Source organism: Saccopteryx leptura, chromosome 2 (genome assembly GCF_036850995.1).
Source record: "Saccopteryx leptura isolate mSacLep1 chromosome 2, mSacLep1_pri_phased_curated, whole genome shotgun sequence".
Classification (NCBI taxonomy): domain Eukaryota; kingdom Metazoa; phylum Chordata; class Mammalia; order Chiroptera; family Emballonuridae; genus Saccopteryx; species Saccopteryx leptura.
In genome coordinates this window covers 52,909,214-52,929,014 of record NC_089504.1, presented here as the reverse complement: position 1 = coordinate 52,929,014, position 19,801 = coordinate 52,909,214, and the positions used below count along the sequence as shown (strand labels likewise).

The 19,801-nt window shown below is 37.1% G+C and overlaps 1 protein-coding gene across 5 annotated transcripts in view; it reads right to left on the bottom strand.

Moving 5' to 3' along the window:
• TRPM6 (transient receptor potential cation channel subfamily M member 6) overlaps positions 1 to 19,801 on the bottom strand; it is a 186,769-nt gene that overhangs the window by 79,106 nt on the left and 87,862 nt on the right. For 4 of the 5 annotated variants that reach the window (XM_066367977.1, XM_066367980.1, XM_066367979.1 and 1 more), the window contains 8 exons: positions 17,704 to 17,838; positions 15,931 to 15,984; positions 13,913 to 14,050; positions 11,274 to 11,393; positions 9,085 to 9,362; positions 7,442 to 7,670; positions 4,774 to 4,926; positions 1,304 to 1,450 (listed from right to left, as the gene is read on the bottom strand). In XM_066367977.1, the coding sequence (XP_066224074.1) occupies positions 1,304 to 1,450; positions 4,774 to 4,926; positions 7,442 to 7,670; positions 9,085 to 9,362; positions 11,274 to 11,393; positions 13,913 to 14,050; positions 15,931 to 15,984; positions 17,704 to 17,838 (1,254 nt within the window). The remainder of the gene's footprint in view (positions 1 to 1,303; positions 1,451 to 4,773; positions 4,927 to 7,441; positions 7,671 to 9,084; positions 9,363 to 11,273; positions 11,394 to 13,912; positions 14,051 to 15,930; positions 15,985 to 17,703; positions 17,839 to 19,801) is intronic. The other variant, XM_066367978.1, reaches the window with a different exon arrangement.

Sequence of the window (19,801 nt, the reverse complement as noted above, 5' to 3'; positions counted from 1 at the left end):
ACATCATGGGTTTGATCCCGGCCAGGGCACATACAAGGTGCAAGCAATGAGTACACAAATACACGGAACAACTCAAAGGAACAATGAGTTGATGCTTCCCTCTCTCTTTCTCTTCCCTCTCTCTAAAATCAATGGAATAATTTAATTTTAAAAATCTGAAAAATGTTTACATTTTTGCTTTTTCATATTAACATTTCTAACAAGACACTGTTTCAATAAAAGCACATATGCCATAATCTAGCAACGTGATCGCCAAGGCTAAAATGCCTGTGCTCACCATCAGTTATGGTGGGCAGATCTGGCTGGCATATTTCTATTGTTTGCAATTCTTGTTGTAATTCTATTTCTTAGCTTTGCTCCTGTCTTTAAGAGTTTGTAAGCTGTACATTTCTAAGGAAAGAAGTAGTTGAATAATCTTTTCCCAATGATATGACTATGGTTAAAAAAAACCTCTCAGAGCTACTATCAGAGTCTCTAAGATATTTTATGATATATTTACAAAAATGGTAAAATATCATTTGACTTTTGAAAACAGATGAAAGTCATTCAGAGTTATTTACTTATTCAATAAGTATAAATAAAATTAGTATGTAGTTGAGCAAGAAAATATTTTGAAATCTAACACATTCAGATAAATATGCTTTTATAGTTACAATTCAAATGTTTTAAAAATACAAAATCCTGGCCATGAGCAACTTAAGTATAAATAAGCATTAGCAAAATACTGTTATTAAATAAAAGTGAAAAGTACTCAATACATTTGAAGTACAATTCATGTTTTCTCCTTATCTCTACTGTCCCTAACAGATTTAGTATTTGTTCATACAATTAAAATTCTACAATTTACTGTGCCCTATATATTTATAAACATGTCATGAAGACAAAAAAAAACAACAATATGTGCAAATTTTTTTGGTCTATATTACACATTATTGCTACAAAGAAAAAATCTACTGAACTGCTGATGTTTGCCCAAGATGGAGAAAAGAACCTATGCATCACTTAATTCTATAACCAATGTTATTGATCTTATTGTGCCACATAGTTCGAAATGCTCAGTCCCAGCTTGCTAATGGGAAGCACTCTGGAAAGCAAATGCTTGTTTTTTCACTCCCAAGCCAGGAGAGATCTACTCTAACCTTTACTTGCTTTTCTCTAATCCTCTTCCCTACTTCTTTGGTCATTCTTTTTTTGTTTTTTTAACTGCAATTCTACATTTTACCACAAGTTGGCAAATCAGACATATCATTATCAATGTTATCATTAGCTATTAACCATCATAAATTGTTACAATGAAACCAACCGTATAAAACCAAAATTTGACAATCGGAGCACTGTAGAACTCATAGACTTTCCTGGTCAGTGGAAGGATTTGAGGACCACTCTTTAAAACAAACTGCTGATTTTCATCTAGTTTCTCTTCAGGGCCCCTTTCCACATCACAGTCTTTCTGTAAAGTAAACAGATAATTTATTGTCAGGAGCTTAACTAAAATATTGACATATGCAAATATACAAAAATATCATAAATATATATAATAAATATGTTAAAAATTAATTGGGCACCCACTTGCCAAATTGTAATCTTATTCTTGAAAGAAAGAAAACTGTATGTCTTATAAAAGTCTTTGACCAGTCACAGGGTCCTCCTGAAATGCAAGCTAAATCTCTAAAAATCAAACCTGCTCATACTAAGGGTACTTACTACCAAGGACTTTTAAATGGTCTCTGTTCCTGTTCTATTTAATCTCCTTTATCAGTACTTGGAACCTAAGTATAGCCACAAAATCCTCATGAAGTCAATAACCAATAATATAATTATTTCCATGATACAGGAGGACAAAATGGACACTCGTGGATAATACATCTCTTCCACTTCATAGGAGAGCAGAACCGGCATTGGTTTTAGGTCTGGCTTTGAGAGCTTTCCCACTCATTTACAGCAGAGGTTCTTTGCCTGAAGGTCGAGGACTCTGGGCTTCTGGAGTTCCTTGAACATCCTGTAACTACTGTATATGCAAATATTTGTGCCGTACATGCATTTTTCTAGGGAAAGCGTCAGATCTTTCACCAGTTTCTCAAAAGTTATGTGCCAGCCATAGGGACCCTTGGAGGGCATGGGCAATGAGGATCTGTGTTTCAGAGACGTGATTGTGTGAATGTGACCACACAGATGCCCACAGAGAAGAGACTAGAAATAGGAGGGAAAGGAAAGAAAAAGGCACTGGTAGCCTGCTTGCTTTTGAAAGAGGAAACGTAGAGAAGGTAAAAAGGGAGGCAATGAGATTTCACCCTACTTTATAGAGTATAGTGTGGTTTAATTTTAAAGCAGAAAATGCATTACTTTTCTAGGTTTTTTTTAATTAAATTTTTAAAAAAAGGTTCTCTGATGCCTCTCAGATTGTATGTTTCTTCAACCCATCCACAAAAAAAGCTCTCTTTAGTGTTATACCCTCACAAATAGCAAAATTTTTCAAGCCAAGAAATAAATCAAGTTTTGTTTCTTGGCCATACACTGGAAGGAAAATGCCATTTTTGAGATCTCAGGCATCTAGATGGGTTACATCACTGCCTGGCATGAATGGCATTCATGTCACTTTGGGAAAAAGAAGTGGGGTTGTGACTTAAAGGCGCAGGAACCAACCTGGTTCCTGACAGGTTTGAACCAGTTCACACTTAAAATAGCTTAGAACAGATTACAAAGTCTTCATTTACTATGTTTCTGATGACATCAGTAGCACTGCTGAAAGACCCCAGAAAGCAATTTAAGTAATGACCATGTTATTAAATAACTTCCCTTACTATTCTTTCTTGGAGTATTTCATTAGGACTTTAATTACTCTTGGTATTTTGGTATGGATTATATAGTATTAATTGATCTTAACTCTGAGTTGAATTCAAATACATCAACCGCCATGATGTAGAAAACATGGAAGTGTAAATTCGGATTCAGGAGTATTTGTCCTTAAGGCAAACACAAAAATATTTTTCTTAGCTTTTAAGCTACTCAAATATCAATCTCTCTCTCTCTCTCTCCCTTTCTTCCTCCCTCCCTTTCCCTCTTATCACCTCACCTCTTTCTGACCTCTTTTTCTCTCTTGAACAGGAATCTGATACCAGCAGGCACACAGAATAAAATTATAACTACAACAATCAGCTCTATTTTCCATTGTATTACAGCAATTGCCATTTAATGATACTCTGATAAAAATACATTATTATTCAACTATTTAAAATATTTTATTGTGATTTAGCAACATGTCTAAGACTGAGTTTATCTTTCCCCTTTGGAAGCTACTCTTTTCCCAGTCATCCCTATGTCCCTTCAAAGACGGTCTTGTTTAACCATCAACATCCCAATCATATTTGCTATCTCCCTCTTGCCCATGTCCCATGGTCAAGGCCTGTTTGATCAAGATCATATACAAGAGTCTCCATGATCTAACCTCACTCTACTTTCCAGCCCTACCTGCGAATATTCCCTCCTTGTTCCATGTCCACCATAACCTGGACTCTAGCCATGCCACACAACTAACAATATTTGATATATGCCTTGCATTTCCTGCCTCTAGGCCCTACTTACAGTCTCCTTCCCACTGAAATGCAATTTTCCTTCTCCACATCCTCAAGTCATAGTTCAACACCCCCTCAATCATGAAACAGTCTCCTATCCCTAATCCTCACCTACTGATCCACAGTAAGAAGGGTCCTCTTCTTCCCCTAGTTAATTCTTTCTGCCATATTGCTATATTTGTTCCTAAGAAAACTCACGTCATCAAAAGTCATGCTTTAAAGGGGTTAGCAACTAGAAAGATTTAATTTTCAAATGGCAAAGATATTTCGCCTATGGAACTACTATGGCTTTAGGCAAAGAAAGAAGGAAGAGAAAGGAGAAAGGAGGGAGAAAGGGAGAGTGGGAGGGAGAGGGGAAAGAAAGGAAAGAAGAGGGGAGAAATACATACATATTCAAAGAAGCATAAGTCAAAACATTTAACTGCTCTGGCCAAAGCAGTAACCAATCAAAACAGATGCTTAACAAATCAGAACAAATGCCAGCCATAAAAAGTTTTATAATTAATTGTTTTCCATTTAATATGTATCAAATATTTTAAAATGTTATAACATATAACCCTTAAATAAAAACAGGTATGAGACCAGATGCTAGCTAAAGACGCCTCATTAAAATATTAAGTACCTGAAAAAATGTTTACAACATCCCACAGTAAGTGATAATTCTATAAGCAGTGATACAACTTGAGATGTAACACAAAAATATACACCCACACAGATAGCATACTGGGGGCTCTTCAGTGACAAGGGTTGCACAAGAAGTAGCTGAAGTTATCCATGAAAGAGGATACACCTGGGGACTCAAGTAATACTATTCAACTGCTGTATATAATAAATGAAAAAAATGTGTGGAGCAGAGCAGTGAGATCAATGCAAATTCTAAACTTGCACCTTTATAATTAAAAATTTTTAAGGATATGTGGTAATTCTCATTGTAGTTTTAGAGAAATATTTACTCTACTACTCACAAAGCAATATGAAAAGTTAAACAGCTGTCAAGATATAATAAAATCCGTGATTTGGGCTTTGAAGAAGAAATGGCATGTTTTGCTTAAGCATATATGGGAGTTAATTAGATGTATAATACATGCTATCCCTGACCATTCTATAATGTGACTAAGATTGTTAAATAAATTTTGTGGATGTGTGCGTTTGTGTGGAGTCAATACCATGAAAGCTCAGGTTACTATGATATTGCACTAACCATGTAAGTGTTTTCTTTGGTACTGCTGGGGTTCTGGTCACCATTATGCCATGTAAACTGGAAATCCTGGGACTGGGGAACATGTGACATCTCTGCTTTGCTTTTAAATTCCAATGTCAAAATGGTGGGTGGTAAAAGAATACTTATGATGATCTTTAAAAGAAAACAAAGCAAAATACATAGTAGAGGTTAAACAAGGCACAGTATTATTCAGATAACAAAATTAAGATTTTTGGGTATATGAAATGTCAGACCCATCACCAGTTCAATTGTTATCCTGACTCTATACATACTTTTTAACTTAATGATTCCAATTCTGGAAGCATCTCCCTCAGAAATATGCATGAATGCAAGCATAGGTGGATAGGGACATTCGCTGGAGAGTCAGTTGTAATAGGAAAACACTGGTATCAGTGTAAATGTATACCTATAAAGGGATAACTAGTATGGGACAATCCAACAGTGAAATACTGTACAACCATTAAAAAGACAAAACCAATTTTGACTATGATGAGAAGGTATCCAAGTTGTATTAAATGAAAAAAAAAGCAAGTCTTAGGACAATAGAGTATGCACCCATTTTTTTGTGAAACAAAAAGAAAAAATATATATGCATGTACATACATACATTTAAAAGTTTTAATATATATAGATAATAGTCCCCCCTTACCCAGTTTCACTTTCTATAGTTTCAGTTACCCCCAGTCAACCATGACCCCCCCAAATTTTTCCATATTAAATGGAAAATTCCAGAAACAATTTATAACATTTCAATTGTACCTCATTCTTAGTAGTGTGATGAAATCTCACAATATCCCACTCTCTCCCACCAAGAACATGAATCATCCCTTTTTCCACATATTTCTGTAGACTCAGTAGAATCAAAATGTGCCAGTTCTGGCTTGACCAGTGGTGGCACAGTGGATAAAGCATCAACCTGGAATGCTGAGGTTGCTGGTTTGAAACCCCAGGCTTGCCCACTCAAGGGATGTACAAGAAGCAACTATGAGTTGATGCTTACCACTTCCCTTTTCCTCTCTCTCTCTCCTCTTTAAAAATCAATGGTACAAAATCTTAAAATGGCCTGACCAAGTGGTGGTGCAGTGGATAGAGTGTCAGACTGGGATGCGGAGGACCCAGGTTCGAGACCTCAAGGTCGCCAGCTTGAGCGTGGGCTCATCTGGTTTGAGCAAAGCTCACCAGCTTGGACCCAAGGTCGCTGGCTTGAGTAAGGGGTTACTCGGTCTGCTGTAGCCCCACGGTCAAGGCACATATGAGAAAGCAATCAATGAACAACTGAGGTGTCGCAACAAAAAACTGATGATTGATGTTCCTCATCTCTCCCCGGTCCTGTCTGTCCCTGTCTATCCCTCTCTCTGACTCTCTCTGTCTCTGTAAAAAAAAAAAACCTTAAAATGTGCAAGTTCTTTTGTATATTTTATATCTTATATCTTTTATATCTGTGTTTTCTAGACATATCCACCAAAAAGATATATTTTAAGAACATTCATTCTATTTGGGACACATCCCATTTTTAAGAACTCTAGAAAGAATAAAAATAAATGATTAAATATAATCTATGGAGTTCTTAATGCTCATGCTTCACTACTTTTTTTCAGTTTCATAAGCACATACATTTAAGCTTAATCATAACCTTAAGCTGTAGGTTTAGGTTTAATGTCAAAGATGAAATGTCTTCAGTAGTTAACTAAATTACTCTTAATAATTCAAGGTGAGAGAGACAAGACTAAATTCTAACAAAATAGAAGAATTTAGAGCTAGTTAGTGGTGTGAACAATTGTATTTGAGGGCAACTTTATAAAACAGCAGTTTATCCTTGGAAACATCACATTCAATGAGCAGATAACAGAAATTGCTCATTTTATTTAGATTATTATCAGATTTTTGTTTTCTTTTTTTGAGAGGCAGGAGGCAGGGAGGCAGAAGCAGACTCCTGCATGTGCCCCAACTGGGATCTACCTGGCAAGCCCCCTACAGGGTGATGCTCTGACCTCTTGGGGCTGTTCCATTGCTTGGCGACTGAGCTATTTCAGCACCTGAGGCAAGGCCATGGAGCCATCCTCAGTGCCCGGGGCCAAAGTGCTGCAACCATTCGAGCCATGGCTGCGGGAAGGGAGGAGAAAGAGAGAGAGAGAAGGGGAGGAGGAGTGGAAAAGCATATGGTTGTTTCTCCTATGTGCCCTGACTAGGTATTGAAACTGGGATTTCCACACGCCATGCTGATGCTCTACTGCTGAGCCAACTGCCCAGAGCCTATCAGTTAGTATTCTTAAACTGAGGAAAATTTCACTAAAAATATCTTGTTTACTTCTATTATAATTATCACAGACAACGAAGTTTTTACTAATAATGAAATCTTGCGTATAGGTTTATATGCCATTAACATCTTCTAGCCACCTTCATGAGTGTGTCTTTGAGATGGACAGAGCGGGTACAGTTATCTCCATATTTAGAAAGAAACTGTGGTAGTAGCAGGTAAAGTAAGTAGCTATCAGATCCCACTGGAAAGCTCCCAGCTCATCTGGGAGAATCAAAGATATTCATTGGTTTTCTGAAGACACTATTCTGGAACAAAGAAAAGATAAACTCAAGAGTACAAACCTTCAGACTAACCTAATATTAAACTCTATAAAGTAAATAAAGGTACCTTCAACCAAGAGTTTTTCCTCATTTTCAGGCGCCCCATCCACATGTCCGTCAGGAGCATCTGGGTACAAGTATGCGATACAAAGGGCCGAAGTCCCCCAGAAACAGCCAGTTTCAAACACGTAGAATTGCTCCAGTTCTTGAGTTCATAGGTCAGCAGCTTCATGGCCATCCTCTCATTCTGCTTGAATGCCTTTTCCAGCACGTCTAGGGCAAGCTGGCCGAACTGTCTGCAATGACACAGCAGTCAGCAGTGAAAACAAATGCACGTCAGAGCCCCAAAACACTCAAAAGATTAAACACAAGACTCAGAAAAGACCGACACAAAAGAGCAAACAGCAACCTAATAATCTCAGGTTGCAGAAGCTATTTTTAAGGGATTGCTGTGCAGGAAATGGATTGTTGTCCCTTTCCTGGAGGGACAGAACATGAGGGCTTACCTACACCGTGACACATAGAACTTGGTTTACACCAGGAGTGCCCGAGCAATGCATGGGGAGAAGCCATTTCACACCACCAATGGGCTCTGTTATAGCTTGGTTTGGGTTCCCTGATAAGACCTAATAAAAATTGGGTTTTGGAAAAATACTGTTCCAAACTGACTAGCAATAAAGGAAAGTTGTAGAACTACATTTTAAAAAAAAAAAGATTTTAAAAAATACATAGATAACTTAAGGAAGGAGCCAGACCTAGAGACATTTTCTGCAATTTTCTGGGAGATTGTTGTCTTTAAAAAAGTAAATGCTGTCATTCTCTGGAACTTTTAAAATGAAAATTATAAATTTATTTCTATTAACTTCAGCTCTCCTTTTTTACCTCACTACTATTACTGCTTTAGTAATCAAAAAATCAAAAACATTTCTAACTTTTCTATCTTCCCCATCCTGCTCTGGTTCTTTAATACATAATGAATTTGTTTTTCTGCCTGAGAGATACTTAAAGTAAACCACAAGTTTTAATTTAACTTAAGTATCAAAGAGTTTAAAAGTCAGGAGGGACTTTCAAAATCATTAACTGAACAGTTAATAGCAGAGAGGAGACTGAAGTCCCAAAGCCTAGTCTAATGACTTCCCCATTAGTAGACAGCTGGACTAAGACTAGAACAAGTCTTCTGACTTGAAGGTAGTCTCTCTTACCTTTATTCCACAAAGCTCCTTAAAATACCTAAAGCCTGACCAGGCAGTGGAGCAGTGGATAGAGCATTGGACTGGGACGCAGAGGACCCAGGTTCGAGACCCCAAGGTCACCAGCTTGAACGCGGTTCATCTGGTTTGAGTAAGGCTCACCAGCTTGAGCCCAAGGTTGCTGGCTCGAGCAAGGGATCACTTGGTCTGCTGTAGCCCCCCGGCCAGGGCACAAATGAGAAAGCAATCAATGAACAACTAAGGTGCCACAACAAGGAGTTGATGCTTCTCATCTCTCTCCCTTCCTATCTGTCTGTCCCTATCTGTCCCTCTCCCTGACTCTCTCTGTCTCTGTCACACACACACACAAAAATACCTAAAGAACCTTACTTCTAATGGCACGTGAAATGCATGGCAGTGGGTTCACTCCTTGTACAAGTTCGAAGATAAAGGAGATAAAAATGTCTAGCTGTTCTAAGAACTATCAGTGTTTCGTATGTGGTGAAGAGAAAATTCCTACTTTGAGTAGTTTTTCATCTCTTCTGAGGCATCGTCCACCATGTTGCTCTCCTTGGCTTCCCGGGCCATGGCTCGGTATAGTATAGAAGCAATCACCGCCTTAACAGTGGCCTCCTCTCCATGCTGCCAAAAGAACATGGCCATCTTCTGCCTCTTCATGAGCACAGCCCAAACCAGCAGGTCATTGTGAGGGTAAATAAAGCCAGTAGACTCGGGATCGTTGGCTATGTTCTGGTCTTTTGACTTCTTCCTTGATTTATGAAGGATGACAGACTTTTCCTGTTGGAAAGTAAAATAGGAATGGTTTCCAGATAATCAGATACATGGAGTTCTACTTAATGGAACACATCAAGTATTCTAGAAATGGAAATAATAGAACTTTAGATTCTACATATAAGCAAAATCATATGCTATTCTAAAGAATAATATAAACATACAGAATAGAAACAGAAACAGACCCAGAGATGCAGAGAACAGACAGATGGTTGCCAGATGGAAGGGGTTGGGGACTGGGTGAAAAGGGTGAGGGGATTAAGAAGCACAAATTGGTCATTATAAAATAGATATAAAGTAAAACATAGGGAATAGAGTCAATAATATTATGGTAACTATGTATGGTGTTAGTGCATACTAGAAATACCAGGGGGAATACTTTGTAAAGTAGTTGTCTAACCACTACACTGTACACCTGAAATTAATACAAAGTAATATTGAGTATAAATTATAATTGAGATAAGTAAATAGACAAACGATAGTTAGATGATAGACAGATAGATAGATAGATCTAAATCTATAATTTATAAACATTATCAAGATTAATTTAAAAAAATAATAGAACTTTATAATCCAAAAACCAAAATTTTGGCCTTTTAAGGTAATCTAGTATCTAATAATATCAGGGTCCCTAAGTTGAGATACACTAAGTTCACTTAGTACAACTTAAAACACTACACTTTTGGAATAGAGCCACTAACTGTATGACAACTTTTAATTTCCCAAGAAAATGGGTTGATATAATTTACCGGATAAATGACAAGTACTACAAAAAAACTCTAACCTCACCTTACAAATAGAATCATTACCCCCTTAGAAAAATGTCACTAGTGCTGCGAACACGCATCCAAATAGATTGGTTTTACATTTCTTTTCTTTATTCTGATTATATTATTCTAGTGATGTCAATAGACAATGATGAAATACTACTCCCCATCTGGTAAACCCACTTTTTACAGCTCATCTCAAATGCTACTCTCTAATTCCCATCTTCTTCTGTAACACTGAGTATGTATCTCAACCTCAATGCTCATCATACTGCACCAGGACTATTACTTAGTAGGGGGCTACATTTCTTAGTCATCATGTTTTCCCCAACCCACCTGTATCCCAATTCAACCAAGCACCCAACATAATGCCTGGCAAATAATAAGATTCAATAATTATTCTTTTTAATTAAGGGGGGCATAGCAAAAATTATAATAAGCTTCCTCTATTTCTATAAGTATAGGAAGTTTGTATTCACTGATGATGATTAAGGGTAATTTTATCTTCAAAAAATATCTTTTCATTCTAGGAGCTATGGAGAGCAAACCTCTTTCAGCCAACATAGGAACCATTTATATAGAAACTCTTGAGTAATACATTCATCCCCAGAGGCTAGCGGCACCAAGGTCGCTTGGGGAGAGGGAATAATGACATTGGGCACACGTCGGTATACACACATTATTACTGTCATACCGTAACATTAAATTAAAATTAATTTCAAGAAAGCCTCAAATGGAAAAAAAATAAGATGCATAAGGACAATGTAAGAGAGAAGAAAAGGAGAAGAGAGTAGTCACATCTAATTTGCCTCAGGGAAAGAGGATGAGGGTTTGGTGTTGGGTTGACAATCACATTTTTTTACCATCCCATGATTGCCTTCCTGATTCATCATCTGGACCAGGTGGCAGTGGGAACAAGAAAGTCAGCTAAAGTACCAAATCCAGTTTTATTTAGTTCCCAGAACTGTGTCCTGGGCCTGTGCTTATTGTTGCAGGACAGCTGAGTTATACTTTTGGTTTGTACCATCTGTTTATGGCACTTGTCCATGGTGACTCCGTTTGTACCTCTCTTTCTCCAATTTTAAATAAAGAGGTGGTCTCAGTATGCAAGAACAATTTTCTTTTCAAATCTACAAATAAGCAATGGTACCTTGAGTTTGTAAGGCTGGGCAGTTCTAATGAACTGGGAATGCAGCGTGCTGTCTGCAGATTCTGGTCTATTTCCTGAAGTGCATCTCCAGGGAAGAGGGGACTGGGACCGGCTCACTCTCTGGCACATATTATTATATTTTTGAAATAAAACAAAAAGGGAAAATGATTTTAATAACAACATTTTATTTCTAGACAGTAATGAAACCCCAAATGTAAAATTGTATTCTAGCAATATATCCAATGGTTATCTCTCATACATGATTAGTAGTTAATCATTAATAAGGTTAATTATTTACTGATCCATAAAGAGCCCCTCATGATCTCCTTCTTATTAAGGGCACTGTTATTTCCTAACATCTCTGAAAACGTGCTCTTTTGTTCCCTCTATATATATCGGCATTCCTTCTTGATGTGGAAATTCTATTAGAAATCAATGGATGTTCTATACCAGCTCAGAACAAGCAATAAAGATACATAGCCCTGATAAGAAAAAGGTCCCATTCACAAACAGCTCCAAGGTTAAGGTTAATTAGAAAGTTATGGAATTTCTCCCCGTGTTATATAATATCACCACTGGAATTCCCTGTGGCTAGGCACAACCACATCATTCACTGCTTATCAGCGTGAAGCTTCATCACTGAGAAAGGAAATTAAAAAGAAGTATTTGTGAATGAAGGGACTAACATAAAAATATTTCATACAAACCATAGGCTTTGAACTATTTTGTTTACTTTTAGTTCAAGTTTTATGGATATAAATTAGACATAACTGTGATAGAGTCAAGACTTTTTAAAGATAATATTCATTATTGTGATAGAGAAAGATGTCATTAATAATAACCATACTATTATTATTAACAGTTACTCTATACCCTCTAAAAAACCAGAAATATGGGCTTTTCTAATATTGCTTTATTTAGTCCTTTTGACAAATTTATAAAAGGAATATTATTATTCTCATTTTATAAATGAGGAAACTGACAGAGAGTTAAATTTCTTGTTCAAGATGACACAGCTACTAATGAGCAAAACGAAGATTCAGTTCTAGATCTCTCTGAACTCGAGAGTTACACCCATTTATAACTTTATGATCTCATTTCTAAGAAACACAATAAACTCTGTCCTTCTTCACTAAAAAACAGTCAATAAAGTGGGTAACTTCTAATTCATTTCTATGAAGGGCACTAGCGTACGTGCCTAGCCTGCTTTCCACTGGACTGTACCATGGCCACAGTTTGTCCTTGAACCTACCCGCTGGTAACCACAGAGCAAGGTGCATGTTGTTTAACTGAAGGAGCTGATGGCTCATGTGTGTTCCTATGCCTCTGAAATTTCAATAAAGAACCTTTTTCTCTGTGAGATTTGGGTTCATTTATGCTTTGTTGTATCACTTCCTAAAGCCAAATACAGCTTTCACTTCACGTAAGTCTTTATAAATAAAGGTCAAAAGTAGCTTGATATTCTAAACTCTCTGTGTGGTCTTTCCAAACTTCCTTTCCAGTCTCACTCCTCACAACTCCTGGTGCTTCTCCAGTGACAAAGGTCTCCTTGTGACGGCAAAAACATACCCTGACGTCCACAGCATTGTGCCCTTCATTGCTTCTGTTCTACCTTCAACCAAAAACACCCCAATCAACCTTTTCTAACACTTCCATTATCCTCTAATAAGAATTAGTCTCTTCTGTTTACTGATCTGTAAAGGTACTTTTAAGAAACAAGCCATGCTTTCTCTGCTAATCAATTAACCAGTCTGATTTTAAATTCCTAGACTTCTAAAACTAAGGTGAAAAATAACATATGTAAAATAGGTGTTTTTTAGTACATTCAGCATTCATCTTTTCATATACTGTAATCCCCACACTTGTCCCAAGATTGTCATCTCTAGACTATGGACTAGTATGAGTTTATAGATCTAATCCTATTAAGCTTTAGACATCTATATTTTCAAAAGAGAAACAAAAGAAAGAGCTGATCATCTCTCCCTCTAATGTTTCGCATCACATTACTTCTATGTCAATGTAGCATATTTTACACCCTCTTTTGCATTATGGTTAATTATGCATAAGTCTGTTTCCTCTCTAAGTTTCTAAACTCCTAATCTTTACATCCAGCCAGGCCAGCATGCAAGCACAGTAGCTTACACATAGCAACTAATAAAAAAGGTTGTTAAATAGAATGTCTATTTTCAAAACTAGTCCCATCTGAACTTCTCAAGCACTTCTTAAAAAGTGCTATTATGGCCCTGGCCAATTGGCTCAGTGGTTGAGTGCTGACCCAGCATGTGAATGTCCCAGGTTTGATTCCCGGTCAGGGCACAAAGGTAAAGTGACCATCTGCTTCTCCACACCTCCCTCTCTCTCTTTTCTCTCTTCCCCTCCTACAGCCATAGCTCAACTAGTTTGAGCACATTGGCCCAGGCACTGAGAATGGCTCAGTTGGTCTGAATGTGTCAGCCTCAGGCACTAAAAATAGCTCAGTTGTGAGCATAGCCCCAGACAGGATGCCAGGTGTATCCTGGTCTGGGTATGTACAGGTGTCTGTCTCTTTATCTCCTTTCCTCTCACTTAAAAAAAGAAGGGAAAAAAGTGTTATTATTAGTTACCCTTAATTTTTCTAGGGTACTTTTCAATTGTGCTACCTTATGTTTTCTGTAAAGATTGTAGAGGGTTCTGAAATTTTTTCTGGTGTAGCTGCTGCGATATGCTCCACCAATGAGGTACTCTATTACCAATCCAATGTCAATCAGTGTTATTCCATAGCCTGAGAGAAGGGTATGCTGAAACAAAAACATATAATCAATTATAACTTTCAGTTCTCTTTTCTACCTCTTTTTCCATGCCATTAGAATATAACCAAATCTACTGCAAAGAGGTAGACTCAGACTTTTCAATCATCTTTACAAACCAATCTGTTAATGACCCGCTACTGATAGAAAATGCATGTTCAACTGGGAAAGGACACTATATTAAAGCTAACTTTAATATAGCTTTAGTTTTATAGACACTGAATGTCTGCTTAGATCTTCTCACTCACTCTCTGTTTTCTTTCTCTCAGGCACACACATACTTTAGAACAAAATACATTTAAATATAGTATAAAATATTGTTTTTAACTTTGTTGCAGCACAACAGAAGTAGTATCACTGAGTGATATACTGAATGTATGTATCAAAAAATTAACATTGGGTTAAATCTTCAAGTTCTCTATGAAAATGGCTACAACACTTTGCATTGTGTTGACAGTATCGTACAGAAAACAAGAATACGGAAGGAGGTAGAACAAATAAAAATAAGGAACATGGAACAGCAGAACCAAATGAGATATCAAAACACGAGGCTGTGCCAAGACAAATGTTACAGTCGGTAGGAGAGGTGAGCAACAGATTTCCAAGTAAATGGATCTTGGTCTAAATAAAACTGATTTTGACCCCTAAAAACTCACTTTACTACCTTTTCAAAACTGTTATTTCTGAACTGCAACTCACAGACATTTTTAAAGGCACACAGAGTGCTGAACAAGATCTCTGTGAATAACGTTCATGAAGCTTTGAACAAGAAATGAGCTGATATATAGGGATATATGTAAATGATTTTATTTCTTTTTCGCATTGATAATTTATTTTTTAAAGAAATAATAAAATTATGCTCTTATTTGCTGCTAGTTAAGAGCTTACATAACCTGTTCAATTCTTTTTTCTTCAATTTACTGTGATAGAATCATAGTTCAAGGAAATAATCTAAGGAAAATCATTTTGATCTATCATAAATCAATGCAAACTAAATTTACATCAGCACGGACACTTTGGGTTACTGTTGATTTGTTTACTAAATGTTGTCTTCTACATTCCTTTCACTAGGCTCTCCGGCAATGTCAACATAACCTATGAAAAATCTATGCTTTCTCCATCAAGATATGAGACATCAGGAAAATAAGGAAAGAGCTTTTCAAACGCACTGTGGATGGATATTAACCATGGTGACAAATAGGCACTCCCAGTTTTCTGCACATGTGAATGAAAGTGCTTGGTAACTACAAAAGAAGGAATTACGGCATAGAAATCTGTTAACGTTGAGAAGTCTTGGTAAGTCACAGGACAGATTATTTTAAATCTAACAAAGTTCAGTGAAAACATAATGGGCAAAATAGGAGAAAGGGTTATAGAGCAGTGGGATTCATTCTAGTTCCTTAGAACAATGCTTAGACTCAGAAAAGAAGTGAGAGCAACCAAGCCGTCACCAAGATCTCACTAATAGTCAAAATAATAATACAAAAACAACAGAAATCATATATGAGTCCTTCAATAAAGACAACAGAACAAGAAAATGTCTTCATTTTCAACAGGTATTATTATCAACACTGGCAATACTGCTGTATCACGTTGAGCTGAAGTTCTGATTGGAAGTTTGATATGTCTCTGGTTTATATTTTATAAGAGAAAATAATTATTATCTAAAGACACTTGGTGCATCAAATCTTTAAAAACACAAAGTAAATTATAGAAAAATGTGTTGATGAAATTGTTCAGTCACTGGCAAAGAGGGTAGGTAATTCGCTATGATCCAAATCTATATTTTACAAAGCAAAATCTGGTGAGGCCTCTATCATAAGGCTAAGGCAATTTACAAAGAAATCTGCACACCTTTGGAATTAGGTTACCTGTTTTACATCTCGGACAAGATGATGCAAGAGCATATTAGTAGGTCCGTGTTTCTGTAATAAGGAACAAAAGGAAGAATTTTAACTACCTTTTAATTACCATGTACTTGGGAGACAAAAATGTATTTCAGAATGCATAAAAACTTTCAGAATAATGAAATTTTTCTTCAACTTCTTTAGTAATGAAGCTTAAGCCACATTAATGTGTGCGTGCGTGTGTGTGTGTGTGTGTGTGTGTGTGTGTGACAGAGAGAGGAACAGATAGGGACAGACAGTCAGGAAGGGAGATGAGAAATATCAATTCTTTGTTGCAGCACCTTAGTTTCTCATTGATTGCTTTCTCATATGTGCCTTGACCAGGGGTCTACAGCAGACCAAGTGACCACTTGCTCAAACCAGCGACCTTGGACTCAAGTTGGTGAGCTTTACTCAAACCAGATGAGCCTGCACTTAAGCTGATGACCTCAGGGCTTCAAAGCGGGGTCCTCCGTGTCCCAGTCCGACACTTTATCCACTGCGCTACCACCTAGTCAGGCAAGCCACATTAATTCTAAAGAAGGTATTTCCCAAGAGAAAATGTAATTAGATACAAATATTTTTCAAAGCAAGATATACATCTTGTTTGGTAGGTACTAAGGACTTAAATAATTTTATATGACAGAGGCAGAGATAAATTGTAACTAATTTATAACTATTCTATAACATATGTAAATCACATAAATACAAATTCTATCACACAATTACATTCCTTAAACAAATATTTATTGAATCTTTACTCTGTTCAATCAAGCATTTGAGAGTCAACAAAGAATATAAGTATTATTTCTTTGCAGTTTTTACAGTCTAATAGAAAAGAATGAGTACTTACACAAAATATAACCAACAATATGAAGATGTGTGTGCTCAAGAATTGAAAATAATTTGTACAATAGGGACAGGTCAAAAAGACAGGACTTGAATAGGGCTTTGAAGAAAGGATACAATTCAAAGGACAAGGAAGGGCACAAAAGATGCATGACTCAAGCAATTGGTGTTTTTACAATGAGTAAGCCAGTCTAGTTTCAATAAGGATTTGCATAGGAAAGTTGCAGGAACAAAATTTTAACAGCAGCCTTGGGTTGAGATGTTTTTAATCACACAATAAAACTAATTGGTTCTTATTCACATCTGTGGCATTAATTATGTTCTTATTACAATATTTTCTTTTCTTTGTTTTTTATTAAGTGAGAGGAGGAGGCTGAGAAACTGACTGCCACATGCAATCCAACCATGATCTACTCAGCAAGCCCCATACCAGGCGATGCTCTAACCATCTGGGGCTGCTGCTCTGTTGCTCAGCAACCAAGCTATTTTAGTGCCTGAGGCAAGGCTATGGAGCCATCCTCAGTGCTGGGGGCCAACTTTGCTTGAATCATTCAAGTCATGACTACAGGAGGGGAAGAGAGAGAGAAAGAGAGGAGAGGGATGATGGAAAATCAGATGCTTGCTTCTCTTGTGTGCCCTGATCAGGAATCGAACCCAGGACTCCCACATTCCAGGCCGATGCTCTACTGCTGAGCCAACATTTTCTTAAGTTAGTGTATTTCTCTATTCTGTGTAATTAGTAATAGGAAATATATAAATGACCATAGGATCAAATAGAATCGGTAAAAATATTTCTCCTTTATTGAAAAGTCTGTGTCTCCATAAGCTATCTTTTACATGACATTCAAGAAGACTTGAACATAAGGTAAATATTAAAGGAGGTGAATGATGAAATATTCCAATACTCACTGTATTATAGAGTTCTTCCAGTCGAGGGATGGTAAGAAAGCGATGGAGGTTCACACCGTTTTCTATTAAGAGCTTCACAAAATCCACCCGATCCATCACTAGAGCATCTAACATTGCTTGTTCCAGTGAGCCAGGCTTCAGAGGGTAGAAATAAATAAAAAAGGTAAAGACAATAACGAAAGTAGAAGTAACTAAAAGATTACGTGTATTTGAACTCAAAACTATACAGATATAGTAAATATAAAATACAAGGTTACCTCAGCACCTGAGTGAAGAAATAACAAAAAGTGAATGTGAAGACATAAAGAACAGGTTAAATAAATTTGCTCTGTGTGGGAAGATGGACTATTGTAAAAAATCTCAATGCTTCCCAAATAAATGTACAAATTCAATGCAATTCTAGTTAAAAATCTGCTTTGGTATTTTTTCCCAACTTGTCATGTTTATCTAAACTGCACTTGGCACCTGACATGTGGTGGTGCAGTGGATAAACCGTGAACCTGGAACACTGAGGTCACCTGTTTGAAACCCTGGGCTTGCCTGGTCAAGGCACATACAGGAAGCAACTACAATGAGCAGATGCTTTCTGCTTCTCCCCCCTCTTTTTATCTCTCCCTCTCTTTTTCTCTCTCTCCTCTCTCAAAAAAAATCAATAAATTTTAAAATAAATAAATAAACTAGAGTTGGCTTTTGGGTATAAATGGAAAATCAAACACACTCATTTACTTTTACTCCTGCCTAAAACTCCATTTACACCATAGTAAAGAGATTTTTTTAATGAATTTACAAAAGCAAGAACATCAAGAAAGCAACATTTTGATTTTTTCAGATGAATTCCCAGAAGTGGAATTGTTAGATCATGATTAGGCAGTTTCATTGTTAATTTTTTTCAAGTGAGAAGAGGAGAGATAGTGAGACTCCCCTATGTGCCCAGACCAGGATCCACCCAGCAGTCCCCATCTGGCACCAATGCTTAAATCAACCAAGCTATATTTAGCACCTGAGGCTGACATACTTGGACCAACTGAGCCATCCTCGCCCAGGTTCAGTGATCAAACCATTTGAGCCATGGCTGCAGGAGGGAAAGAGAGAGAGAAGGGGAAGAGGGAGGGAGAGAGAAACAGATGGTCACTTCTCTTGTGTGTGCTGACCAGGAATAAAACCCAGGATGTTATACGCTAGGCTGACACTCTATCCACTGAGCCACCATCCAGGGCCCCATTTTTAACTTTTTGAGGTAACTCCATACTATTTTCCCGAGAAGCTGCAATTTGAAAGAATATATGCATCCTATGGCCATTGCAGCATTACATACAATAGCCAAGATTTGAAACAGCCCAAGTGCCCATCAGTAGATGAGTGGATAATAAAGCTGTGGTACATTTTCACAGCAAAAGTATGGTGATTACCAGAGGGACAGGGTGTGGGGGAGATAAACAGTTATGGAAGGAGATTTGACTTGGGGTGGTGAACACACAGTGCAATGTACAGATGACATATTACAGAATTTTATACCTAAAACCTGTATAATTTTATTAACTAGTGTCACCTCAGTAAATTCATTTAAAAATAAGAATTTCAAAATGTAATATGCAGGTCTAAAAATATAAAATAAAAACAAAGTATTTATAAACCAAAAAAAAAAAAAAAAAAAAGAATGCAATATTTTGAAAGTAGGAAAGCAAAGCCAGAAAGTGAAAGTCCCCAGAAATTGAAACTGGAAAAAGTCAAAAACTAGACAAACCTATGCCACAGAATTCTGGCAGCACCAGGATTAAATAAATGCACATATGCTGAATTTCTAATATTGTGACCTTCCCAGTCATCTTCCCCCACTTGACTTTTATAACGCCAGCAACACAGCTGGGGATTCACCTTCCAGCAGGGGATTGAAGGAGCCTTTGCTGGTATTGTGACTAACAGAAAGAAAAGACATGGACTTGCAAACTTCCCTCACAGGTCCACCAGTAAATGGCAGCCAGATCACCCCACTGTGAAGCTCAAACCTACAGGCTCAGAATTTCCAATGAGCTTTCTATCTTACACTTTTAAACAAAAACTCTAGAACAAACAGACCACAAAATATCAACTAAGAGAA